Source organism: Equus przewalskii, chromosome 2 (assembly GCF_037783145.1).
Source record: "Equus przewalskii isolate Varuska chromosome 2, EquPr2, whole genome shotgun sequence".
Classification (NCBI taxonomy): Eukaryota; Metazoa; Chordata; class Mammalia; order Perissodactyla; family Equidae; genus Equus; species Equus przewalskii.
Window position 1 is genome coordinate 71,072,553 of NC_091832.1, and position 27,469 is coordinate 71,100,021.

At 34.9% G+C, this 27,469-nt stretch overlaps 1 protein-coding gene across 10 annotated transcripts in view; it reads left to right on the forward strand.

The window, feature by feature from the left end:
* MARCHF1 (membrane associated ring-CH-type finger 1) overlaps positions 1-27,469 on the forward strand; it is a 755,838-nt gene that overhangs the window by 463,481 nt on the left and 264,888 nt on the right. For 8 of the 10 annotated variants that reach the window (XM_070608438.1, XM_070608408.1, XM_070608418.1 and 5 more), the window contains one exon: positions 3,361-3,509. The exons of the other annotated variants lie outside the window; for them this stretch is intronic. In XM_070608438.1, the coding sequence (XP_070464539.1) occupies positions 3,399-3,509 (111 nt within the window). In that variant the 5' untranslated portion in view covers positions 3,361-3,398. The remainder of the gene's footprint in view (positions 1-3,360; positions 3,510-27,469) is intronic. 10 annotated transcript variants of the gene reach the window in all.

The following is a 27,469-nucleotide window of genomic DNA, read 5'->3' on the forward strand; positions in this document are numbered from 1 at the left end:
TCCTGAGTTAAAAGTAAATTATTCTCCGTGAGATATGCCCAATTGCCTTGCACTTCTTTCTTCCTAATTTTAATTTGTTGTCAATTTAGTTCACAGAGAATGCACTGTGCTCCTATTTATTAAATTAAATATCTGCTTGAAGTAGCATATTAAAAATTAAGCTTAGTTAAATCTCAATTTCCCATGATCATTATATAAGTTGCTCATTGCTGCATCTCATATTAACTTGGTTCAATGGTTAGATAGCAATTAACATGAATGCTTAATGACCACTTTCTTATTCTGATATATTACTAATGATACTTACAGTTTAAAGTGCTTTAGGGTTAATTATAAATGCTCATAATTTGCTTACCCTTCTGACTGATAGTACATTCTTATGCCTAAGAATATGATAAGTACTCTAGACCTGTGTAGGAAGAATTCTGGTCTGCAGAGGCTCAGCAATCAACATTATTAACCCTTCAGTTATCTTAAATCACCTAAACTATTCCTGGAATTTCTACTTTATTATCAATGATGCAAAAAGAGATTTCTTTAAAGTGTGGCCTATGTCTGAGTGTTTTGTGACAACGGAAAATAAGATATTGTCTTGAGCAACTATTACAGTCTTAACCACAGGAATTTATGGGATGAGGCAATGGATCTCTCCTTTTTTTTCCTCTCTCGCCCCCTTTCAATTTGCCTACACCCATGCTGCTTCTTTGGAGACCATTTAAATATATTGCTTTCTTCTGGATGATTCTCTGATTCTAAAGCAGCAGGTAGTCAGTGGATGCAGATCATACAGAACAAGTCATTAGGCAAAATTTCTCTCATAACATGATGTGAATGTCCAGATGTAATAATGTACCCACCCTAGGCCTTTTTTATATTCTCACATATTCTTCATTCATATTATAAAAAGCTGAAGTGAAGCTATGTGGTTAAATTGCTTTTACCATTTCACACATTTAACATTCTTTATAAATGTTCCTATGAATATGCCCAAGTTAAATTATAAGGTTTCCAGTCTTCCAGACCATAACCGAGTATCATGTTTCTTTTCTGTTTCCCCACAACAAAGAGTACAGTGTCTATGGTGAATACTCTATGATTATTATGAACATATTATTTAGGTAAAAAGAGTATGTATTTTAACTTGTTGAATTATTTAGCCTATCTAATCATTCTAGAATTAAGATAATAACTGTCACATGCAAAAGAAAACTAGAATGCAGTTGACATTTTATTATGCTACTTCAGCAGGTATAGCCAAAAGTTGAAAAGCTTTTTTCATGGTGAGGTGTTGATAGCAGTTCAGCAAAACAGTTCAAAAAGATGATTTGCACAAGCCAACTTTAGGGAACACGTCTAAGATCAAGAGGAGCAGGCAGGCACCTCATACTTGAGCAAATAAATTTACAAGTCAAAAAATTAGAGAGTCAGAAAGATCTTAGTTGTTCTCGGATTTTAAAATTCTCTAGAATATTGCACTGAATCCAACTCAAATAAAAAATGATAGTAATCCTCATCGTATGGCTCTTCCATGCCTACTTCAGTACTTATAATATAGTAAGGGCTCAACAAATACTTATGGTTTAGTATTGACTGAATTAGGAGGAACATAGCTATGATGATCACCACCACAAAAGCGTGCTGCCAATGAAATTAAACTGTCTTATTCAGTCTCAGAAACTGAATGGGAAATACGAAGTTGGCTGCCTTTAAAATCATATTCCAGAATGGGTATTGATAATATCACAATTTTGTAGGCCACTTTATTATGCTTTTTATTCATGCCTGAATTCAATATTTTATTTTAAGTACTAAAGTGATGTTTAATTATAGAGTTAAAATTTTTTTAAAAATAGGCAAATGACTTACAAGTAGAACATTTGTTTATACTTGATTAAACTATTTTGGTCATTATGTATCATTTCACTCCTTGCCTTTGAATAAAGATACTCATTTTCATCTACTCTTAGCACACTTCAAGAAATGTAATTAAAAGCTGATGAGTAACCAAGATACTGTATACTGAGAATGCAGAAATATTTACTTTCTGTGGAGTGCAAATTAGTTGGATATGCAGATTTTGTATAACATAGATAAGAATTTTCAATAAAATCTCAAGCAATATGTTCAAAAAGGCAAGCATTAATAATTTGTTGCTCTTTCAAACGGTTGTTTTTAAGCTCCCCTCACCATTTCCCTCCATGTCGAATGAATGACTCACCCATATGAGATTGCCAGTCTCATTAAGAAATCCATTCCATTGAGTATCTTAGACTTAATTTTTATGAAAGTTTTTTTTTTATAATTTCCCTATTTACATTGCTCAGATCCATTTAACTTGAGTGTTTTGTCATTTAGAGTAATAACTCATCAATCCGTTAGTGCAACCTTTCTTTATGTTACTTTTCTTAGAGCTATGAAATGTGCTATTTTGAATCCCTAAAATATTATAAACCACCAGATTGCTAATTGCTTTAGATGCTGTGAAAAATAATTACTCCACATTATTTCTGATATTTAATTGACAGTGTAATGCATTTAACTAAAGACCTGCAATAAACTATTTCTAATTACGGAGGGTGGTGGAGTGGAAAAGTAGGCTGTAAAACTTTACAAAGGAAGCAGTCTTTTCTCCATTAAGTTAAAAGGCATTGTTGATATAACTTTTTCAGAGACAAGGAAAAAAAAAAAGCATTCCCCCAAATGAGAAGTTCTGGAAAGCTGGAAAGAGTTGTGGAATATTTTTACTCATGATAGAGTAAGGAGATTTGTTAAATTATTATTTTTGAGTAGACTATACTGGTGATGGATGTCGTATACTAAATTTACTGTGCTTGCAGTAAAATTTCTCCTCTAGTTGGCAGAACTTTATGAAGGAGATAATCATGCTGCTGCCAGAATGAGTAATCTTTATCCCTGGCCTGTGTTCAATTTATTCTGCATGTGTAGAGCATTCAGTTGAAGATCTGTGCCAAATTTCAGATGTCATTGAAATATGTAGATATATCAGGAACTAGATCTGTTCTTAGCTCCCAAGGTAAGATCTTCTTGTTATAAAATGATCCCTGAAAATGACACTTAGAACCTGTTGCAAGGAGTTCCCGTAGTCTAGAAGTGCCATAAATCGGGGTACAAAAGATGTTAGGCCTTTTGAAGAGAAGCATACTCTTTCCATTGTTCTGTGGCTCTGGGTTAATATTAATAATCGGCATATCCTTCTTTTCCCCTTATGACTCCTGGTTAAAATAAAATGTCTCCATTGGTATTTCATTAAATTGCTTATTTCATTTCAAATATGTACCTTTTCCAAAAACAGACGACTAAAATGAGTGACCTGTTTCAGGGAATGTAAATTGTTTTCAGCATTTCAGAAATTGAAAAGGGATAAGAGGAAGGAGAAAATGCTGGGCTGGTGTGAAGCGATAGCCCGTAACCCTCACAGAATCCCAAACAACACGCGAACACCCGAGATCTCAGGGGATTTGGCTGATGTCTCACAAACCTCCACATTGGTGAGTCAAAAGTTATTTTACCTCAAAATGGCTTGTATGTAAATGGGACACTAAGGAAATGGGAAGAGACATGGCTTTCTAAGTAAACATTATTCTTGTTTATAGTGATATTTGCAATGTATTATATTGTTCATTTAGATTGAGTTTAATTAATGGATATTAATAAAAATATCGTAATGTAATATAATATTTGAGTTTGATTCAGATTAAACGACAATTTGTTTTTCCTTCTATTTCTTTGGGCATTGCCCTTCCATTATGTTAGTGACCTTAAAGAGATATTTAAAGTTTATATCTTGCATTCTATACCTGTGTAATAGAGTCAGTGAAGGAAAATCAAGTACAGAGTTATCCAAAAATAATGAAAAATCAGAATCACAACTTCGGTATTTTCCTGTATATATTTAAAAACTGTCAGAAAAAAGGGTTCAAAAATTATAATTTTCATGTAAAATTGTGAATTAAATAATTGCAAAAACGATTTGAAGACCAAATCAATAATATCCTCTTTTATGTTTTGTTTTCTGCTTTGGGTTTACATACTTGGCTTTTGCTAGCCGTTATTTCCCAGTGATCCGGAAAAGAGAGCTCATTAGCAAGAGGAGTTTTACACGTTCTTTGTTTAGATTTGGGCTGGAACATTCTTTGATTTTACTTAAGAAAAATTCCATTCAGTCTCTAAGTTTTAAATTGACGTTAGATATATTTTAATTATTGTTTTACCATTTTATACGAACACGTGTTTTCATTAGCCTGATTTGTTAGTTGATGAACATATAATTAAATATGAGCAAAGATTTTAGAGATATCTTTTATTTTTGAGTTATGGGATAATTTCTATTATTTTTACGTAGAAATACTGATCCTGAGCAAACATTATTGAGTGAATATCAAGAGAAACCATCTAAAGGAAAGGCTTTTGGTTGACAAAACATAGAAATAGAAGTAGGAATCCTGCTTAAATTCTGTCATCTTAGATTGTGGGGAAGGGCAGAGGGTATGCAGAATGTGTGCAACATGACTGGATAGTCAATGTTCTCCGGGATAGATTCTTTGAAATTGTTATCTGCACTCTTTCATCTTACTCCAACATGATCTTTTGTGAGTTGTTATTTTCAATAAAACTGCTTGGCATGAGTTAACACCATTTAAACATGTGTGTTACATAATATTTATATATAAAGCTGGACTTTCATAGATGTCATGCAAGCTAAAAATTTTAAGATAAAAAATTACTTCTGTGCTTTCATTAGAGTGGCTTTGGTGCTTAATTTCTATTTCATAGAACCATAGATCAAAACCATGAAGAATCTTGAGCAAACATTTGGCCTGGTTTTCTCCTATAATTGGGTAACCTAATATTAACTTCATTTTACAGATGTGTACTGTGACCCAGAGAAATTAATTTGCTTTGCCAGTGTCACTTCATTAGTAAATGATAAAAGGATTAGTAGAAGCCAGGCTTCTAAAGGCAAGGCTTTTTCTACTACACCACACTGTCTCACTTTCTTAATGGTGTTTTCTTCCCATTCAAATACTTCTAGTGAAATAAAAAGGCATCAAGTTACCAATTTAATTAAATCTAGTAATTAATCTTTTCAAATCTAATGCTGTAGTAAAGGAGTAGCCTCCTGCCACTATAAGATAACCCCAAAATATCAGTTTCTATAACATGGAAAAATGAAATATGTCTATCTTATGACGTGACCCATGTATCTTGGGCAGCTCTCCTTGGAGGTTCACTGCCAAATGACGATTCAAAGATACAGAATCTTTTCATCTTTTGATGCCATCTTCTTAAGTTCATGACCTCTTAGGTCACTGAGGAAAAGGGGAGAGACTTAGTGGGCCATCGTGTGTGGACTATTATGGAACAGGCTTGAATGTGTGGATATCCTTCCATTTGCCAAAACCTAGTCTCATGGCTCCATCTGAACTGCAAGGGAGACTGATAAATGTTAGGAAGCTATCTGAACAGGAAAAGCAGATGGAACTAGTGAGCATCTAGCCCATCTCTACCACAGTCTACCTTTCTGGTCACCAAATATTCATGTTACGTTTCCACTCTCTCGTGAAAAATGATTATTACTTTCCAAGAGAGATAACTCAGAATTCTTTCAGTCACTGGATTTAGCTCAAATCTGTGATCCATGAAAAACTAATGACTCTTGGTTATTTATTGTCCTCATCAAATGATGATGATGGTGAATAAATTATCTGTATTTTGAAACCAGCTCCCAACATACAGATATACCCCATATACAAGAGAGGAGTAGGAAGAGGGAAATCACAATAAACATGCATGCTTGGAAAGACAAAGAATCAGATATACATTGCAATTAGAGGTGAAATCTTGCTGGACTGACAGTCTAAAGTCCCCTAAGCTAGAGGTCGAGGAGAATCCTTGAATAGGCTCTGACCCTGCTTGCTGGGAGACCTCCCTTGTCCATAGTTCGCTCCAGCATCTGCATATGCCCTCTGGGAAGTTCTTCCTTTTCTATCATTCTCCATATCCAACTTTGAAGGGCCTGTTCAGGGTTGTATAGGCTTAAAATAATTTTTCCTGTTTGGGAAAAAATTGGGGACAAAGAGTTGTTTGAAGTCCTAAATATTTCAAAGCTCCTAATTCTGAGATCATGGTATTTTAGTACTACAATTCTCTGAAATCTTAGTAGGGTTCTAATCTATTTGCTTCCCGATGGTCCACGTGCCTGGGAAAGTTCTTTTCTTGGATGCCCTTGCCTTCTCTTCTCCAATGTCTCTCTTTTAAGATCATACTCTTGAAAAAATAGGCAGAAAGACCACATCCTTAACATTATCTTTGTCCAGAGATACTTTATTCAACTGAGAAGTTTTACTGAGTGTCAGCTCTAAATCTCGTATTTGCCTTGAATCTCTTTATTCAAATGTAGATTTGTATTGGGCCTTTGTTACTCAACACCTGCATCAATGTCATGTCCCACTATTTGGGGTTTAGAAGAAGCCAGACATTTTGCCCAATAAGCCCTGAAACTTCTAGGTTCTCTCTACTGCCAGTCAGATTTGCTTTCACACTGGCTAATTAATTCCTGAGCCCTTGTTTCCCTTGTAACACCTTGCTGAATCTGACCAATAACAGTGAATATACATTATTAAGTTTTATTTTTCAGTCTATGTTGAGTGTTGCCAGCCAAGCAGGTCCACTGTCTGCCTCTCAAGTTAAATCAAATAGCACTTTTGCCAAGAGTTTTGCCAAAACGTCATGCAGACACATGGCTTTCTACCTTTGAAATCAGTTTCCCTGCTGCCCATTGTCCAACCATTAACTAATGCCGTGTATTTCAGATTTTTGTTATGGTAGCACAGGCTTTGGCTACCAATTTCTGTATTTGGATAGTTCTAAAAGTTGGGATACAGTCAAGAAAACAGAAACCACACCAGTAATTTTAACAGAGAGAATATGACATGGAAAATTATTAATCCACTCTTAGAAAACTGAACAGTCAAAAAGGTACATAAATTTAGTAACTCTGAGAAGTAACAACCACCCAAAAGGAAGAGTAACCAAAGGAGGAGGCTAGTGTTATTTGAACCTAAAGGGCTAGAGGTGAGGCCCCTCAGAACTGCACCCTAGACTCCACGGAGAGGTGTTTCTCAGCCGCTGCAGGAAACTGCAGAGTTCAGAGGAGGGACCCTGAGGATCTAAGACCCAGACCCCTGAAGGGAATGTGCTTCGCTATCCTTATCTATTCAGATGGGAGGGAGGAGATGGTGTAATGAAGATAGTTCAGGGAGTGTGAAAAAAAAACTTGGAAAGTGGACCGACCCTCCACTGCTGACTTAAAGAAATGTTGCTGGGATGACACTAACAGAAACAGAGGGTAGGCAAGAAGGAGACTGTCCTTTCTCTCTGCTCCTGACTTCTAGTTCACTTTAATACTAGCATTGGCAGAACCTGACGAAGAGGTCAATGTCAAAGGAGAAATCTCATTTGAAGGCTCCAAGCTCCAGCATCTTGAGGTAGAATATAGAAGAATGGATTTAAAGCTGAGAGATATTCGCTTGGTAATCAGTACAGAAAATGAAGGATAGGAGCTTTAACAAATAAACTCAGAAACTTCAAAGGTTTCACATGCTAAAGATTTGCTTTTGCTCATGACTTAGTCTGATTCAGGTCATTTTCACTCTCCAACAGTGAATGCAAGGAACCCTGCTCCTCTCATCTCGTAGGGCTACTCCCTTAAACACAAGACCTCTGAGTTTGTCAGATAAAGGAAAGAATCTGAGTGGGTGATCATGGAGATACCTGGTTAGGCTTGGAAGTAGTATGTATCTCTTCTACCGGATGCTGTTGACTAGAAACCAATGACATACCCCAATGTATCTATTGGAAAGATGGAAATATAATTTCCTGTATGACCAGAATAGCAAAATTGGGAATATTTAGCTAGCTTCTGCCATAAATGCATTCCTTGTTTGAGAGGTAGCATTTTTTGTGCTACATTTCCATTTTGTGCACCCAGAGCATTTGAAGTTTTCCCATAAAATCATCTCCCATCCAAAAATGATGCGATGAGGATGATGACAAGAAAGAGGATGAGGATGATGGCTGATTATTATGTGCCAGGAGCTTTTCTAAGCGTTTTACACGTATTCTCATTTTTAATAGTCACAACAATCTGAAGAGATAGGTATGATCATTATTATCCCCATATTACAGAGAAGGTAATTGAGGCATAAAGTTAAAAACTTACCAAAAGTGACTTAGGCAATAACTAATGAAGCTGAGATTCCAACAGTCTAAATCTAGAGGGTCACTCTACCATGTCTCTCTTAGGTTGGGAATGGGAAAAACACAGTCACTATTTGAATTGCATACATTGGCTAACCACAAAGATTGTAAATGAGATAATAATACATTATAATGCGGCATAAAGACAAACAGGACCTTTTCTTTATAATCCCATGATTGTATGTATCTGTTAGATTATTCTCTGCTTTGCGTTGACTGATATATAAATATGGCCAATTCCATAGCCATTTTCACCATTGCATCCTCAATAACTGACCTGATTAAAAATAATAGGGTTTTATTGTTTTATCTATAAGGCAATTCAGATGACTTGCTCTTTAAATTCTGAAAACATTTATTTAGTGTAAAATCTTTCAAATTGAATAAGAACATTGAGAGGTTTGAGAGATTTTTCTTATTAAGCAACTATCTTCAATTTGTAACCTAAGGGGTTGGGGAGCATCCTCTCTTGTGTGCCAGGGAAGAAACCTCTCTTTTAAATTTGTGTAACACAAGTTTACGTGTTAAAAACAAAAACAAAACACCTAATGCCAACTCTACCTGAAAGTAGTACAAATCAAATCAGAGTTCCAATATTAAGTTTAAAATGAGAACAAAGGAGATAATAAGAATCAGAAATAAGAAGGTCAAGGATTTTATGAGGAATAGAGTTGAAAAAAATCTATGGAAATCAAAATAGGGAGATCAAAAAACGTCATTTTATGTGTTCAGCAATGAGTCTAGAGAAAATTACTTTCCCATAATTAATGGTGATTCTTTGAGGCTATAAATAGACTGTAGTTAGGTAGAAAATAACCAAGTGACACTCTATGTTTGATGAGGTGATTTGCCACTTCCAAACATGTATTCTTTATCTCAGGGCTCATTTTCCATTCTTCTAGGACCATGGCCTGGAGTGAGGTGCTTGCTGCTCTAGAAAAGACTACAGAGGAGAGACTAGATAAGAAAACTTTCAAGGACAAGTATTTAATACATATATATGCATATAACTCAAATCCAAAATGATTTTTAATAAGATATATGTTCATAAAACTTTATAATTTTCAAAGCAGTCTTTATGTCCATTGTTTCATTATAACTCCCACCCATACTGAGATGTACACAACACAAACTTAATTATCCGAATAGGTAATGAAATGGAGACATTGTTAAGAGTTTAGGTAATTCACTCCCAATCAGACCGACCCACTTCTTCTAATTTCTAGGTTATTTATACACCAGACCAGCTATGGGAGGTTGTTACTGTTGTTCACATAATACAAGTGAAAATACCATAACTCCGAAAATTTGAGTAACTCTCCTCAGTAGCAAGTAAGAAGGGAGCATTAGTGAGATCTAGTTTCTGTCTGGTTTTAAATCCCGAGATTTTTCCAATTTGCTGTAAACTCTCTCTAGTAACAAGGCATAATTTATTGATAATACACATTTTAAAAATAAATCTGCAGCTACTGGACAAAATGCCTCCTTATACAGTCTGATGAGTGTTTATTACTAAAACAAGCAGCTCAAAAGATTCATGTTTAATTGTATTATAAGCACTTATTTTCAAACTAATACAGTTGTTTGAAGTTTCAGGTCCATACTTATTAGCATATGAAAAATCAGGAATGAAAGTGATGTGCTTTCTTTTTGACTTCTTTTAGAAGTGCGTAAACTGATTACATGTTTTAATTGAGGAATCATGTTATTATCAGCTTCCTTGTTGTTGTTCTTATTGCTCGTAGGCTGTACTATTATTTCCTTTGTTTTATATTAAACCAGCCCACTTGGCCATTTGTGTGCTAGAGAAGAAATCAGCCCCTTGAGACATTTTTGTCTAGAATCCCACTCTTTATGATTTAATGAGCACTGACATCCCCTGGATGTCCTACAGAAAATGAATAAATGCATAGAGTTTGTATAACTTCAATTAATTAGAAGTGACCTTATCATTTAAAATAATATCACAAAAGAGCAAAATTTAATGAAAACCTACGGGAAAGTAAGTCAGGTAGTAAGTCTATTTTGCTATAAATAGATGAAGATAAGATTTTTTTCTTTATTCTATACCAAAACTTGTAAAAATGAGGTAGAATGAATATCATTGCTATGGAAATAGCCATATCCAAATCTAGTAGGTTGAATTATTTGTATTAAAAATTAACAAAATATTTCAGATTATTTGCCTTCTGTTCATAACGTTCACCAATGGAATTGGTTGAATTGATTATAGTATAGTATGTTAAATAAAATATATAATATTTAATCACCAATTTGGAGTGAAGAATTACATCCTTTGGATCAATGACCATAAAATTTGATCCAAGTCAATTATCTTGATGCACAGATGTTAACAAAATTAAACCAAGAGGGAAAGTAGTCTGCTTCATAAATTAGTAATATGGAAATGATGTTTATTATGTAAATTAAGGAGGTGGGAGTGAGGACCATATATGTATTCCTAATGGATCTAGATTATATGCCTAAAAGTTTCTTTCCCTAGATATTTCTGTGTCTCGTTCCCTCGTTCAGGACTTGACATATCTACCATAACAACCTTGACTAGCTTTGCTCCTAATACTGCACCCCCCGTGCCTCACCCATTCACTCTCTATGCTAATTCTGGATTTCTTACTTTTTTCATAGACTCATCTTTATCTGAAAATGTTTATTTAAGTATGAATGCATGTTGGCTTATTTTATGTTTCTCCAAACTAGGATTTAAGATGAAAAATGGAAGATCTGTCCTATTTACCTCTATATCCCTGGTCTTTGGAATATATTAAAAACTTAATAAAATGTGTGGAATGGATAAACAGCTTGAACAGAGAGCATGAACTGAGCAAAAGCGAGATTGTTTTTTGTTTATAAAACTCTATTAGGTGCAGTATCTCTTATATTAAATCTCTTCTGCTTATCAGGAATGCCATATGCCTGAAAATGTGAAAGAACTGATATTAAAGATCAAACAATTCTGAGATGGTTTCTGTGACCAAAATACGTAGGTAAAGTTTTGGAAACTGAAATCATGATTATAAAATGTACATTCTGTAGTAATTAGATTCTGCCTTTGGTAAAAGTTTAAAATATTATAGATAATTTTCCCTGCACAGAAGACAATGAAATGTAAATTTGTCCTTATTAAGAAATCACATGCACCAGTCTGTATTTACCTGAGTCGTCTTCCTCACTCTCTTCCCATTTATTCTCACCATCTATGTTTAGTCTTACCAGGCTAAAGGAAATCATACATCTGCCTATAGCAAATGGATGGGTATTGCCCCACAAACATAACTTCTCTCAGAAACCAAATAAAAGGTAAATAGAAAGAGGACTTTGAGTATATTAAATTTCTCATTAAACCTATTGACTTTTTTTCAACAGGCTCACCCTTATTTCTTTTAGCCTCTAAGCCAGTGGACCAGCTGTTTATTGCGCAATGGCCTTTATGCATTCTGAAAATAAATTGTCAGAGCAGATAGAGTTTGAAGTTGTCTTTTTGTTTTTACCTCATTTTCTTCCTCCTTTTAATTCTTTCTTATTTGATTCTTTTCAGTTATTGTTTTTAATCACTATTACTTAGTCTTTTCTGTGTACTGCCAAAGGCCATAATGAATGAAATCTTAATTTTTATTAGAATAACTGTAAAAAACAAATGAAGAAAATTAAATAAAAGATATTTTGCCTTTCAAGAGCTTTGTTTTTTGTAAGAAAATAAAATCATTAAAAATATCTCTCAATGGTTGTCATGGAAACAGATTGAATTGAAGAATGCAAAGAGGAGACTGATGCTTTGAACATCACACCGTGAAGAAAAATTAACATTTGCTAGCTTAAAATAGTGTATTAACTTTAATTGTATAGTTACTGAACAATGTCAAAACATGATTATTCACAATAGTAATGATTGATCTAAAAATGCTCCTCAGGCGAAGAGATCTTTTCCTCTCAGGAGTAAATCACAAGATCACGTTCACAGGTGTTCTTTGTCAAAATGTGTCAAGCCTGTTTAATTTACATATAAATTAAATTGTAAGCTCCTCAGAAAGATACTTAATTCTCAGTAGTTTAATTTATCATCTGTATAGTATTTAGAGCATATTAATTTTTAGATATCCTAATTTTATTATCTGAAGACCAATGGGCAGACTTGTATGTACCCAAATAGGAGAGGCCTTATACATAAAAATATATAGATAAATAAAAATTGTACCTAGAAATAAGTGGAATATGTCAGAGTAGGACTAAAGAATCCAGAGCTATTTCTGTGTAACAATCTTCTTATTCAAAAGACAAATATGAGAGAGTTCTAAGGTAAATTTATATGTCAAAGCATTATAATTAATAATACAGTAGTAATATTTTTAATGCCTATTCTATGCCAAAGAGTTTAGACATGTGTCTTAAAACTTCATGGTGACTCTAAAAGTAGGTGTTGCATTATACAAACGGAGAAATTAAGGTTCGGAAAGATTAGAAAAGGAGCAGAGCAGAAATCCAGAGTCCTAAATGTTTCCGTTCCTCCATGCCAGTTTGCAGAGAATATTCTGTTCATATAAGTATTTGACAGTTACATCATATAACACGATGATTCTTCACCTAGAACAACGACTCTACTAACTCTCCATTATAGTTCTTACACTGCCTAGTGAATGAATTCTTTGGTATCCAGGGTTGTACATTCTTGAGTTATAGTTTGGAACTCCAGAGCTGTCTCTTATTATGGAACAAAACAGGGGTAAATGAATCACGGAGGAAATGGGTGATTGGACATATTCAGAACTATTTGAATCATAGTAACCACCCAGTTTAGGAAGTATCTTCATTTATTCATTTAACTACTCTCTATTGAGAATCAGCTTTGTGCCAAGCACTATACCAGGTAACAAATATATGATATTTTTTAAAAAGATGTAATCCTTATCCTCAAGAATCTAGTGAAAAAGACGAATGAATAGGTCAAGAGGAGGCTGAGGAGTAGACTAAGGTGTTAGAAGAGCCCCTGGATGGCTACCTAACCCTGCTGTGGGAGTTCAAGTGTTCCCCAAAGACTGTTAAGAGTTGGTGATGTAGGGGCTGGCCCCGTGGCCGAGTGGTTAAGTCTGTGCGCTCTGCTGCAGGCAGCCCAGTGTTTCGTTGGTTCGAATCCTGGGCACGGACATGGCACTGCTCATCAAACCACGCTGAGGCAGTGTCCCACATGCTACAACTAAAAAAAAAAAAAAAAAAGGACCCACAACGAAGAATATACAACTATGTACTGGGGGGCTTTGGGGAGAAAAAGGAAAAAATAAAATCTTTAAAAAAAAATAAAAAGAGTTGGTGATGTAAAGAGGATGGTGGTTAGGAGAGAAGAGGAAGGGGCATTCTGTGACCCTGCATAAACCATTTATAAAAAACTTCTGTGTTATGTTTACTTTTAAAGACCTATTACTTATTTGGTGTAGTAAGTCAACAGAATCATCTTCAGGAATTGACTTAGCGAAATGTACTTAAACGAATACAAGATTTTACTTTCTACAGTTAGTAGAACTAAATATTTTTGTGTAATTTGTTTCACCTTAATATCCAACATGTACTGTAGTCTTATATTTGTAGGCTGTAGCAGCACTTCTAATAATTAAGTGGCCACATGAAAGTGGGTTCTATTGAGAAAACAATGAGCCTTCCCAGTGAACAGTGAAGAGGAGCCATGCGTCAAAACACGTTCTTTGGGAAGGAAACACATACATGTAAATGTATTTGTACTTGCTCACTTGGCAAAACACCCAGTGGGAAAATAATACAACAAAAGCTAACATTTGTTAAATACATACTATGTACCAGGCACTGTTCTGAGCACTTGATGGTTTACTCATTTAATCCTTACTGCAGTGCTCTGTAAAATGTGCAAAATCCCCATTTTGCAGAAAAAAGAGATAACTTGCCCAATTTATCCTGCTGCTAAATCTTATTCTAGAACCCGTGCTCTAATACACTCTTCTGTGCTTCAAAATATATATTCAGGAAAAGATAAAAATGCTGATTGTTAAGAATAAGTTTAATTCTGATTCATATTTAAATCTGAATTTGTTGTGCACTTTTTTGAACACATTTTATATGTGTGTGTGTCCTCTAAGCAGTATATATAGACAGATTTTTTTTTAATTCTCAAAACAGCCCTCTGCTATAGATGTTATATTCCCCATTTCACAGATAGAAAAGCTTAGGTTTTGGCTAAACATCTTATCCAAGGGGATTCATTAGGCTCTGAAATAGCTCAATTTAGTGTATTTATATATTGGAGTGGTAATCTTGTCTAAGATTTTTATTTGCACCTACTAAATTCAAACGAAGTGTAATTTTAAATAGTGTTTAAAATGAATATGGAGAGGAAAAACTTACTTTTGCAATCCATATTTGAAATAATTGACTGAGTGATTGTCCTCATGGGTACTAATAATCATCAAGCACATTTCTGGAGGAAGGGATAAGGTTATTTAATAGCTTCACTTGTGTAGGCTTAATTTGTTCTAACTGTTTAGCACAATATCATCCAATAAAATGTCTGTTCAACATATGAAGCAAATCCCTTAGGTTAAAAGCCAAAAGCAACCTTTATTTGATGGCCTGTTAAATTATTTTTATATCATCATAGTAAATGGGAACTGTAATTATTAGGTGACATAATCCATGAGTACAGCTTTTGCGATTCCACATTAGGAAACCAGCAACTCTAATACAGATATGGGAACTTTGACACCTGGTTTTTATGTGTCCAATGCAGCCTACAGGAATAAAATTTAATTTAACGATCCAGTAATTCTTTAAAGATAAAAAATGCAACAGCTTTCACACTGCAGTTACCAACTTGTCAACTTTCACAGACACATTGTCACACCAACCAAATTTTATTACACATATTGCGATGAGACTGCAAACAAAAATTGGTTGTCTTGTTTTCATGGGTTGAGTAATTTCACCAATGGAAATTAGACAAACCAGCACTATTCAAAGAGCATAACATTGCTCATGTTGTTATTGCCTCTCACTATGCCGGAATAAACTTAAATATTAGTGCAGTTATATGCATAGTGTTTTATTGAAGCCCAGAACCATATTATTCACTATATTTTCTGAAATGTCTTGTGATTAGCTCGAGTGCCACTGGCTTATGTTAAGTTTTTTACAGAGACACTTAGTAAAAGACATTTAAGAAAACATGTTCTTTTACCTAGTCTTTATGCAATGTCTTTGCTGATCTCTGTATTACTATAATACTTTGATTTTGCTGCTTATGAGTAAAGACAGAGTGGAGATTAAAAATAAGTCTGCTTCTCCATAAAAAAATGATTTTATTCTACCTTCTTATTTAAAAGAGACCAAGTGATGTTTTCTTATTAGATTCAAAGGGTCTCTCCAAATCATCTTCTTTTCCTTAACTACTTGCCTTCCTACTCAAATATCTACTTCCCTCTCAGGGTAGTGATTCACTTCTTTTCCTTCCTGAGATCCCCAAAAAGGGTTATGTAAAAATACAAAAAGGAATAAATCCATAACAAAAACAAAAAGATTTCAACAAATTTAAGAAATGTGGGAAGCAGAATTTATTTCATTTCTGTATCAACTTTGTTGTCCTGTTTTTCTAGGAATATGGTCATTTTCTCAAAATGATATTGGATTCTCAAATTTATTAGAATAAAATTGGTCATATTATTTTTTGATGTCTATAGTGGTGCCATCTTTTCCTTCTATTATTGGTATTTTTGTCTAGTCTCTTTTTTATCATGATGTTTCTTGCTAGTTTTGACCATGATTTTCCAAAGAACAAATCTTATACTTTGTCAATTTTCTCTATTATATATTTGGTTTTTTCTTAACAGCTCTATTGAGATCTGTTTTAAATACTATGAAGTCTACCCAATTAAAGTGTACGGTTCAAGGGTTTTTAGTATATTTACAGAGTTGTGCAACCATCAGTATAATCTAATTTTGGAACATTTTCAGCATCCCCAGAAGAAACTTATATCCATTAACAGTCACTCACCAGCCCTCCCACCAACCCCACCAGGCCTAGGCAACTACTAATCTACTTGGTCTCTTTAGATTTGTGTACTCTGGATATCTTATGCAAATGGAATTGTACAATATGTGTTCTTTTGTGACTGACTTCTTTGATGTTTTTGAGGTTCATCCCATTGTAGCATGTGTCAATGCTTATTTCTTTTTATTGCCAAATAGTATTCCATTGTATGAATACACTACATTTTGTTATCCATTCATCAGTTAATTTGGGCTGTTTTCACTTCTTGGCTATTGTGAATAATGCTGTTATGAACATTCATGTAGGAGAATTTATATGAACATATATTTTCATTTTCTTGGTTAGATGCCAGTGGAATTGATTGGTTACATGGTAACTCTATATTTAACAATTGGAAGAACTGACGAAATGCTTTCCATAGTGGCTTTACCATTTTAAATTCCCACTGGGAACATATGAGGGTTTCATTGTCTCTATATTCTCTTCAGCACTTTTTACTGTCTGTCTTTGATTATAGCCATTCTAGTGGGTGTGATGTGGTCACTGTGATTTTAATTTGCCTGATGACCAATGATGTGGAGCATTTTCATGTTTATTAGCCACCCATATAACTTTGGAGAAATGTCTATTCAATTGTCTTTTTATTGCTGAGTTGTCAGTTATTTATATATTCTGGACACAAATCTCCTTTTACATATATGATTTTATATATCAAAATGTATGCAAATATTTTCTCCTAGCTTGTGGATTGTCTTTTCACTTTCTTGATGGTATCCTTTGAAACACAAAAGATTTTCATTTTGATGAAATCCAACTTAGTAATTTTCCCTTTTTTTCAGAAATTTTTTTCAATTATTTATTTTTTTATTTATTTGGTGAGGAAGATTGGCCGTGAGCTAACATCTGTTGCCAATCTTCCTCATTTTGTTTGAGGAAGATTGTCACTGAGCTAAGATCTGTGCTAATCTTCCTCTATTTTGTATGTGGGATGCTGCCATAGCATGGCTTGATAAATGGTGGGTAGGTCCATGCCAGGAATCAAAACCCACAAACACCAGGCTGCTAAAGTGGAGCGTGAACTTAACCACTCTCCCACCTGACTGGCTCCTTTTTTTTTCAATTATTTGATTAAGATCATAATGGTTTATAACATTGTGTAATGTCAGGTGTACATTATTATTTATCAATTTCTATATAGGCTGCATTGTGCTCACCACCTGTAGTCTCATTTCTATCTGTCACCATACATATGTGCCCCTTTACCCTTTCACCCACCCTGCTCAGCCCTCTTCCCCTATGGTAACGACTAATCTGTTCTCTTTATCATGTGTTTGTTTATGTTCCACATATGAGTGAAATGCTGAAGTATTTGCCTTTCTCTGTCTGGTTTATTTTGCTTAACATCATACCCTCAAGGTCCATCCATATTGTTGCAAATGGGACGATTTTGTCTTTTTTATGACTGAGTAGTATTCCATTATATATATATATATATATATATACCACATCTTCTGTATGCATTCATCCATAGAAGGGCACTTGGGTTCCTCCCATGTCTTAGCTATTGTGAATAATGCTGCAAAGAACATAGGGGTATGTAAATCTCTTTGAATTGCTGATTTCAAGTTCTTTAGATAGATACCCAGTAGTGCAATAGCTGGATCATGGACATTTCTATTTTTACTATTTTGAGAAATCTCCATACTGTTTTCCATAGTTGCTGCATCAGTTTCCATTCCCACCAGCAGTGTATGAGGCTTCTCTTTTCTCCACATCCTTTCCAACCTTTGTTATTTTTTGTCTTGGTGATTATAGCCATTCTGACAGGTGTGATTTGCATTTTCCTAATAATTAGTGATGTTGAACATCTTTTTGTACATCTGTTGGCTATCCGTATATCTTCTTTGGAAAAATTTTGGTTCATGTCCTCTGACCATTTTTTGACCAGGTTGTTTGATTTTTTGTTGTTGAGTTGTATGAGTTCTTTATATATTTTGGAGATTAGCCCCTTGTTGGATATATGATTTGCAAATATTTTCTCCCAGACAGTGGTTTGTCTTCTCATTTTGTTCATGGTTTTCTTTGCCTTGCAGAAGATTTTTAGTCTGATGTAGTCCCATTTGTTAATTTTTTCTTTTGCTTCCCTTGCTTGAATAGACATGGCATTCAAGAAGATGCTGCTAAGATTGATGTCAAAGAGTGTACTGCCTATATTTTCTTCTAGGAGTTTTATGGTTTTAGGTCTTACATTCAAGTCTTTAATAATTTTCAGTTAATTTTTTTTTTTTTAAGATTGGCACCTGAGCTAACAACTGTTGTCAATCTTCTTTTATTTCTTATTTTTAAAATGTTCTTAATCTTCTCCCCAAAGCCCCTCAATACATAGTTGTAGATTCTAGTTGTAGGTCCTTCTGGCTGTGCTATGTGGGATGCTGCCTCAACATGGCCTGATGAGCGGTGCCATGTCTGCACCCAGGATCCAAACTAGCGAAACCCTTGGCTGCCGAAGCAGAGCGCGAACTTAACCACTCGGCCACGGTCCGGCCTCTTGAGTTAATTTTTTGTGTACGATGTGAGATAATGGTCTACTTTCATTTTTTTGTGTGTGGCTGTCCAGTTTCCCCAACACCATTTATTGGAGAGACTTTCCTTTCTCCATTGTATGTTTGTGGCTTCTTTGTTGAAGATTAGTTGTCCATAGATGTGTGGTTTTATTTCTTTGCTTTCAATTCTGTTCCATTGATCTGTATGTCTATTTTTGTGCCAGTACCATGCTGTTTTGATTATTATAGCTTTGCAGTATGTTTCCAAGTCAAGGATTTTGATGTCTCCAGCTTTGTGCTTTTTTCTCCAAGTTGCTTTGGCTATTCAAGATCTTTTGTTGTTCCATATAAATTTTAGGATTCTTTGTTCTATTTCCATGAAGAATATCTTTGGGATTCTGATTGGGATTGCATTGAACCTATAGATTGCTTTAGGTAATATGGACATTTTAACTATATATATTCTTCCAATCTATGAGCATGGAATGTCTTTCCATTTCTTTATATCTTCTTCAATTTCTTTCAATAATGTCTTATAGTTTTCAGAGTATAGGTCTTTCACCTCCTTGGTTAAATTTATTCCTAGATATTTTATTCTTTGTGTTGTGATTGTAAATGGGATTGTATTCTTGACTTCTCTTTCTGCTAGTTCACTATTAGTGTATACACATGCAACTGATTTTTCTAAATTGATTTTTTACCCTGCAACTTTGCTGTACTTGTTGATTATTTCTAATAGGTTTCTGATGGATTCATTAGGGTTTTCTATATATAGAATCATGTCATCTTCAAACAGTGGGAGTTTCATTTCTTCCTTTCCAATTTACATTCCTTTTATTTCTTTTTCTAGTCTAATTGCTCTGGCCAAAACCTCCAGTATTATGTTGGATAGGAGTGGTGGGAGTGGGCACCCTTTTCTTGTTCCTGTTCTCAGAGGCATGGTTTTTGGTTTTTCATCATTAAGTATGATGTTGGCTGTGAGTATGTCATATATGGCCTTTATTATGTTGAGGTGCTTTCCTTCTATACCCAGTTTTTTAGAGTTTTTATCATAAATGATGTTGGATCTTGTCAAATGCTTTCTCTGCATCTATTGAAATCATCATGTGGTTTTTATTCCTCGTTTTCTTAATGTGGTGTATCACATTGATTGTTTTGTGTATGTTGAACCATCCCTGCATCCATGGTGTAAATTCCACTTGATCATGGTGTATGATCCTTTTAATGTATTGATGTATTCAGTTTGCCAATATTGTGTTGAGAATTTTTGCATCTATGTTCATCTGAGATATTGACCTGTAATTTTCCTTCTTCGTGGTGTCCTTGCCTGGTTTTGGTATCAGAGTAAGGTTGGCCTCATTAGAATGAATTAGGAAGCATCCCGTCTTCTTCAACTTTTTGGAGTAGTTTGAGATTGATAGGTATTAAATCTTTGAATGTTTGGTAGAATTCTCCAGAGAAGCCATCTAGTCCTGGACTTTTCTTTTTTGGGGGAGGTTTTTGATTACTGTTTCAATCTCTTTTTTGTCAGTGATCTATTCAGATTCTCTATTTCTTCTTGATTGAGTTCAATTTTCTCTTTTATTGCTTTTGCTATTAGTGTTCTATCTAAGAAATCACTGCTTAACCAAAGATCACAAAGATTTACTCCTGTATTTTCTTCCAAGAGTTTTACAGTTTTAACTCTTACATTTAGGTCTGTGAGTCACTTTGAGTTAATCTTTGTGAATGATTTGAAGTAGCGATCTACATTCATTCTTTTGAATGTGGATATTCCTGCAGTCGAGTTGTTCTATCCCCATCTGCCACTAACTAGAAAGACTAAATAGAAAAACTATTTTTTCCCTATTCAGTTGTGTTGGCCCTTGTATATTTGTTTTAATTTAATTATTTTGTTCTTTTAGATTTACTATTTTCCTTCTTTTATTTACTTTGGGTTCAATTTGTTGTTTATTTTCCAATTTCTTGAGACAGATATTTAGATCATTGAATGTCAGCTTTCTTCTTTTCTAATATAAGGCATTTTAAAGCTATAAATTTCCTTCTGAGTGTCACTATTCCTTTATCACTTATGTGATATAGGACACGTTGGTCCTTAATTATCATTTGATTCCAAATAGTTTCATATTTCCATTGAGATTTTTTTAACACCCATAAGCTATTAGAAGTACATTTCTTAGCTTTCAAATTTGGGCAGTCATTTTTCTAGTTATTTTATTATTGATTTAAATCCTTTAAAATTTGTTTAGATTGTTTTATGTCCCACTAAATGGTAATTTTGGTAAATGTTCCATATGTACTTGGAAAGAATGTGCATTTTACAGTTATTAAATGCAGTTTTATAAAAATCAATTAGCTCAAGTTTATCAATCACGTTTTTCAAATATTCTATATCCCCACTGATGTTCTTTTTGCTGGCTTGTTCTAGTAGTTCCAGGAAGGTCTGTTAATATCTTCCACTGTGATTATAAATTCACCTTTTTAATTTTGTCAATTTTGCTTTATATGTTTTGAAACTATGCTATTGGTTGCATAAAATTTTATTTATATCTTCATTGTGTATTGGCTATTTTATCATTATAAAATGTTTTTCCTTATTCATAGTAGTACTTCTTTCTTTGAAGTCTACTTTGATATTAGTTTAGCTACACCAATTTTCTCTTTGGTGGCTTTGGTATGATACATTTTTTTTTTTGCATTATTAATACTTTCATTTTTCTCTATCATTATATGTCAGTTGTGTCTTTTATATGTAGCTTATTAATAGATGTACTTTTTTATCTACATGAGAAATATTTGTTTTTTAATTGAGTTTAATCTGATGACTTAATTTTGGTGTTTAAATCTACTATCTTACTATTTTTGTGTGTGCACCAACTATTTTTTTGTTCCTATTACCTTAATTTCAATCTTAGCTCTGCCACCTTCTATTTATGTAATCATAAGCAAATTAAGGCTCAGAATTTTTAAGTAATTTGACCAAGTCTAATAGCACTTGATCAAGAATTCAGTCCTTCCAGCTCTTAATACTGCCTCTAACTGTGATTCATGGTATTTTCAATTCTGAAACTGCCACTAACTAGAGGTATGTCTTTCAGTTAGATACTTAACTTCTCTGTGATTGTAAGCATATGGTGTTTTTAATGTCCCTCCCCACCAAAAATTCATTATCTCTCCAAAACAGTCCTATGGTATATTTACAGCAATTATTGAAACCCATATTAGAATGGTTTGCTTCAACTTGCCTACCTAAAAGTCGACCTTTTCAAATTGTTCTCTAATTACTCTGTGAGTTTTCCAGGAGGCTAATTCTCATGAGTTCAGAAATAATTTTCTTGTATTAATTCTCTCATGTTCTTCTGTTATAGCCCTGTGATCAAGCAACCTCTGTGCTCTTTGTTGCCAATGGTCCACTTGGTATCGCTGTTTTTGTGGAGGACACTTTCCTGATGATTACTATTTCTACCACTCTGTTAGCTTGACCAAATGGACCTTTTTCATTCCTTGTCTTTGTCTACCTTATTCCAAAGGTGGAACTTTATTCCTCATAGTGGATAGAACAAGATACATCTTTTAACAAACCCTGAAGTACAGGATGAAGATAAAGTGTGCATCAGAAAATAAATTATAACTATCATATAGGTATGGCTCTGAAGATGGGTCCCTATAAAGCCAGCTCCTTTCAATTACATGGAAACTTATCACTGGAAACATCCTGGAGAGCTTCACGCTAATGCCTGGCACTAGGAAGCAAAATAAATGTTTCATTCAATCTTGCTTAAGACCGTCCTATGTTACCGTATATCACCAGACTACTCCAAGGGAAACTGTGCCAAGTCCAGTTATTTTTATTTTTTCTTCCAAGAGACACTTTGTTATATTATTTTTCCCATCTCACAGATGGGAAAGCTGAGATGAAGATATTACAAGCAAATTTTCCATTGTCATTAACCCAGGTAATAATAAAGAAAAAGAAACTTTTTCTAATCATATTATATTAACTCTTATATAAACTAATTATATATGCTTTTGTAAAGTACATGTGAAATCCTCAAGTTTGAGATATATAGCCAAAACCCATAGACGAGTTGGACTATTCATCTGCCTGCCTGTCTAGAAAGATTTCTGACTCTGGGATTTTAGAACTCGGGATGTCGTCTTACCTATTCCTTTACATTTATTGTGAATAATGAGAAGAATATTATCCTAGCTGTTATACAGGACTTTTATTTGCTATAAATATAACTAATATAAGTATTTATGTGCACTTACAATAATAACACAGGTCTGCCTATCCAGAAAGCTTCACTGATCTGAGCATATGCCTGTGAGGACAAGGTATAACTATAAAGAGATTGACTAGGATCCAATATGTGAAAAAGAGATTCATTTTCTCAGAACGCTTTATAGAAATTGAGCAAGCTTATAAATCTTGTGTGTCCTATTTTATTTATGTATATCACAAAAATTATTTGGAAGGACAGAAATCAATCTGTATAATTTCTCAATTAGAGAGGTTATTTGGCAGGTTTTTATGAAGTGACCAATTCCCACTACCATTCTTCTAAAGTTACAACTTGGATGCACATAAAACAAGGGTGTTTTTCACATGCTTTTATTTCTACGTCAAATATGAAATTAACTCAGGTGCTGATTTACAAGTACAATTTTATGTTTTGTTTTGTTCCTGGTAGAGAACATATTGTCTCTTTCTCTGAAATCAAAGGAGTGAAGTACAAAAGCGTGGTGCAACTGTTTAGTTTTGTTTTTTTTTTAATGTAACAAGACAACACATAAAACGGCTTATGTTCATTGTCTTTTGTTTGTCAGAATGGCTGAAAAGTGAAGACAGGGCTCCCACTTGTTCCTGTTGCTCACTTGTGGGCATGGTCCTAATGGTGAAATTGCAGTTCACTGTATTCTCCTTCTAATTGCTTTGGGAAAGCTCTGACTGATGTTATACCAGGGTGTACACAATGAACTGAAATTCATTATTCCATAGTAATTGTCCCCATTTCCAATGAAAGCTCTGAATTATATTTACTTTATTCAATTGTCTTCCTAAATAAAATAACATGCTCCACACCATGTTATTTTTTTTCTTGCAAAAGTAGCCCAGATCACTAGGTCTGAGGTGAAAACAGTAAATAATATTTTGGATCAAACTTTAAGCTGAGCTAGATGAAAGAAATGATATCTTATTTTTCAAGTTTTGGGAGTTTTTACTAGGCCTTTCAGTTTTGTCAAGTGAGTTATAGTAATAATGAGAAAAGCAACTTAATTTTTTTATGTCACCATAACATTAGCTCATTTTATTCTCACGTCATTTACACGTATTATGGAGGAAAATTATTACCTTCATTATACCAACAAGAGAAGCTTGAAGATTTAGGGATTTATTCAAGATCTCAACTCATCAGGGACAAGGCCATGTCTCTGATGGAATCATGTAATCCTGACTTTCTACCTTGCTGAATCCTAACTTGTTCTTTATTATCATGAATTCTGTGCCTATTGTATACCTTTATGAAGGGCATCACAATTTATCCATTTGCCCAAATTAGAAAGTGAATTCCTTCTGGTCATGTACTTACACTCCCTTAATCATTGTCTTATCAAATCTACCTCAGGTACGTCTTTTCAATTTGTCCTCACTTCAGTTCATGCCTTCATCATATCTGCCCTGTAATATTTCAGTAAACTCCTAATTTGCCTTTTTGCAGACATGTCTTATTGTCTTGCTGTAAGGTATTACTGTTTCTAATCTGTTTTGAACTTTGCTTAAAAGTTGTCTTTCCAGGGGCCAGCCCGGTGGTGTAGTGATTAAGTTCATGTGCTCAGCTTTGGCAGCCCAGGGTTTGCAGGTTCATATCCCTGGTATGGACCTACATACCACTCATCAAGCCATGCTGTAGCAGCATCCCACGTACAAAATAGACAAAGATTGACACAGATGTTAGCTCAGCGGCAATCTTCCTCACACTCACACCCAAAAGGTTGCCTTTCCAAAACATAAATAGAACCCAGTGCTCTAAAACCATCAATAGCTCAGCATTATCCGTAACACAAACTCCAAGCTTGTTAGTGTGGTATATGAAAGGATCTTCACACTCAAGCTCTGTATTTACCATCATGAATCCTTTAAGTGGCTCAAGCTCTGCCACACCAAGGCATTGCCACATACGCTGCAAAAAAGACCACGGAAGTGCTGAATACCAGCTGACAAATTCCTCTGGACCATTTTCTGTTATCTTCCTTTGTCTTCATGGATTAGCTTTCCTGCTTCCCTGTTCCCTGAAACCTTTGTTTTGGCAGTTTGGCTTTTTATTTTCCTTTACTTCTGTTTGGATTTGAATTTAGTAAATAGCCTGACTTTGGACTTTAGCCTCGGTTCTAACCTGGCAGCTCCTTTGGGTGCTGTGCCTGGAAAATTTCCTTGGATCTTATAAGGAGAGGCGATCTAAGTTGAAAGGCATCAGGCTTTCGCTCCCTTTATCAGTCAGGGTTTAGTTCAGAAAACGGAAACTACTCTAGGAAGTCAGTTAAAATAGGAATTAGTTTGTTGGAAGGGCTGAAGAACTTTTCACCTGAGCTTTTTGGAAGTACTCCTAGAACTACACTCACTGGCCCACCAAGGATAGTACTAAGTCTGAGATCAGTATTTGTCCTAGGCCATGCTGGAGCAAGAGCCCCCGCCTATACTATCTCAACTGCCTCTCAACATCTACAAAACTAATAGCAGATGCTTCACTGCTGCTGCTGGAGACCCTTAACATCTTCACAACCTTGACTGAGATCAGCAACTGCCACACAAGTGAAAGAAAGAAGACCTCATTTCAACTTTTCTAAGTCTCAGGACAGCACGTAATTTGCTAATTTGCATTGAGAACCCTAGCTGCAAGGGAATCTGGGAAAAGCAGTTTTTAGCTTTCCAAATCTGGAAGGAGGGAGGGATGGAGGCTGAGCCAGCTGGGCCAGAGTCCTCAGCACCCTTCCAGCTCCACCTCCTATGCTCTTTCTCTGACAGATGCAACATTCCTTTCTGCTCCCTTCTGTTCTTGCTTTTTAGTCCAACGTGACCCATCAATATACTATGATTACGTTGATAAAAATATATGTATATTTAAAGACAAGTAGCAAAAAAAAAAGAAAAGAAAAAGAAGAAGAAATATTCCTAGGTAATCTAGGACAAGTTTTGACTTTATCAGGCGCTGTTAGATCTAGTCTGCATTTATCTTCCAAGCATTAAAGCAGATAAGAAACCGAAGCTAACTATAAAATGAATCCCATTCCCAGAGTGCTCAAACATTTTGAATTAAACTTTTGGAGGCTTTAATTAAATTGTTCACAATTCAAACTTACCCACAAAATCCTGACATTTCCACATTGCTCCAGGCTATACGCAATATGTTTTTGAAACCAAACCAAAAACTGGACTGGCCAGATACAATCTATGTGCTGTTTGAAAAATTAGTTTTAGGAAATTAGGAAGTCAGGCAAGGCCGAGTTATTAACCTGTCTATTGGAAAAAGTGAGAGGGTTATCTCCTGTGTGCTAGGGCCTCTGGTCCAATTGTTTATCTAATTAATTTACACGCAAACATAGCTGCTCACATTCTCTTCAGGACAGATCTGTAAGGAAAAAGTGAAATTCATAATGTACATTTGCATTTCCAAAAGTGATGCTGACAGAAACAGCATTTACAAATGGAAGCTTGGGTATTTAATGTTGGCATATATGTGATTACCATATGGTCCAGGGAGAAGAGCGATCTCCATCCCTTCTTCCCTTTACTCTGGGCCTGTGTGCACTGCCCATAAATCCAGGGAGGGGCCACTGTGCACTGCAGAAAGAGCAGTATGGAGATTTGGCAACTTCTGCATATTGAAGTTTCTTGCTCTGAGGGTAGCTTAAATTGGCATGTATGAAAATGTGTAAGTCAAAAAGGAGAGTCACAAATATTCTAGTGACACAGGGTGGCTATACTAGGCTCTATGTGATGATATTCCAGCAGCTTGAATTTTGGTTTTTATCTTAACTGAAACAGGTCTTGTAGTCTCCTTTGCGTCCATGTTGCAGAGTAAGGATAGAAAGCTTCTTATCATCTAACTATTTTCAAGATGTGGTGGTGTTTCACAAAGTGTTTTGAGCTTCTCCGAGTAAATTAAGTTCTTAGGAAATCCATAGCAAATAGACACAGAATGAGGAAATATGCATCTAGTGGTCAGAAATCATGCTGATAAAAACGTTTCTTTCTTTTTGAGTGTTCTTTCCTCTTGTCCTTTTGGGTGTGAAAGGTTCCAGCTGTGGTATCCAGCACTCCCAGGTGTGAGGGGTGATTGAGCTGCTTAGCCTGGCTGGCTAGGTGCCCCTTCCCAAACCCTTTGCTCCTTGTGCATCTCTCCACTCCTGTATGTTCATTTGAAGAGAATGACCAGGATGAGGGGCCTGTGCTTCTCTTCTTCAATCAAATGTCTAAGTAGCTCTCTACTCCCTGTCCAGCACCTCCACAGTCTGTCTTCTGCTTTTATTTAACAGGAGATTCAAGATGTGGAAGTTATAAGTGTTTCTGATGAATTTGTCTTCAAATAAAAGAACCCATAGTACTTGTTTTTTTGACCCG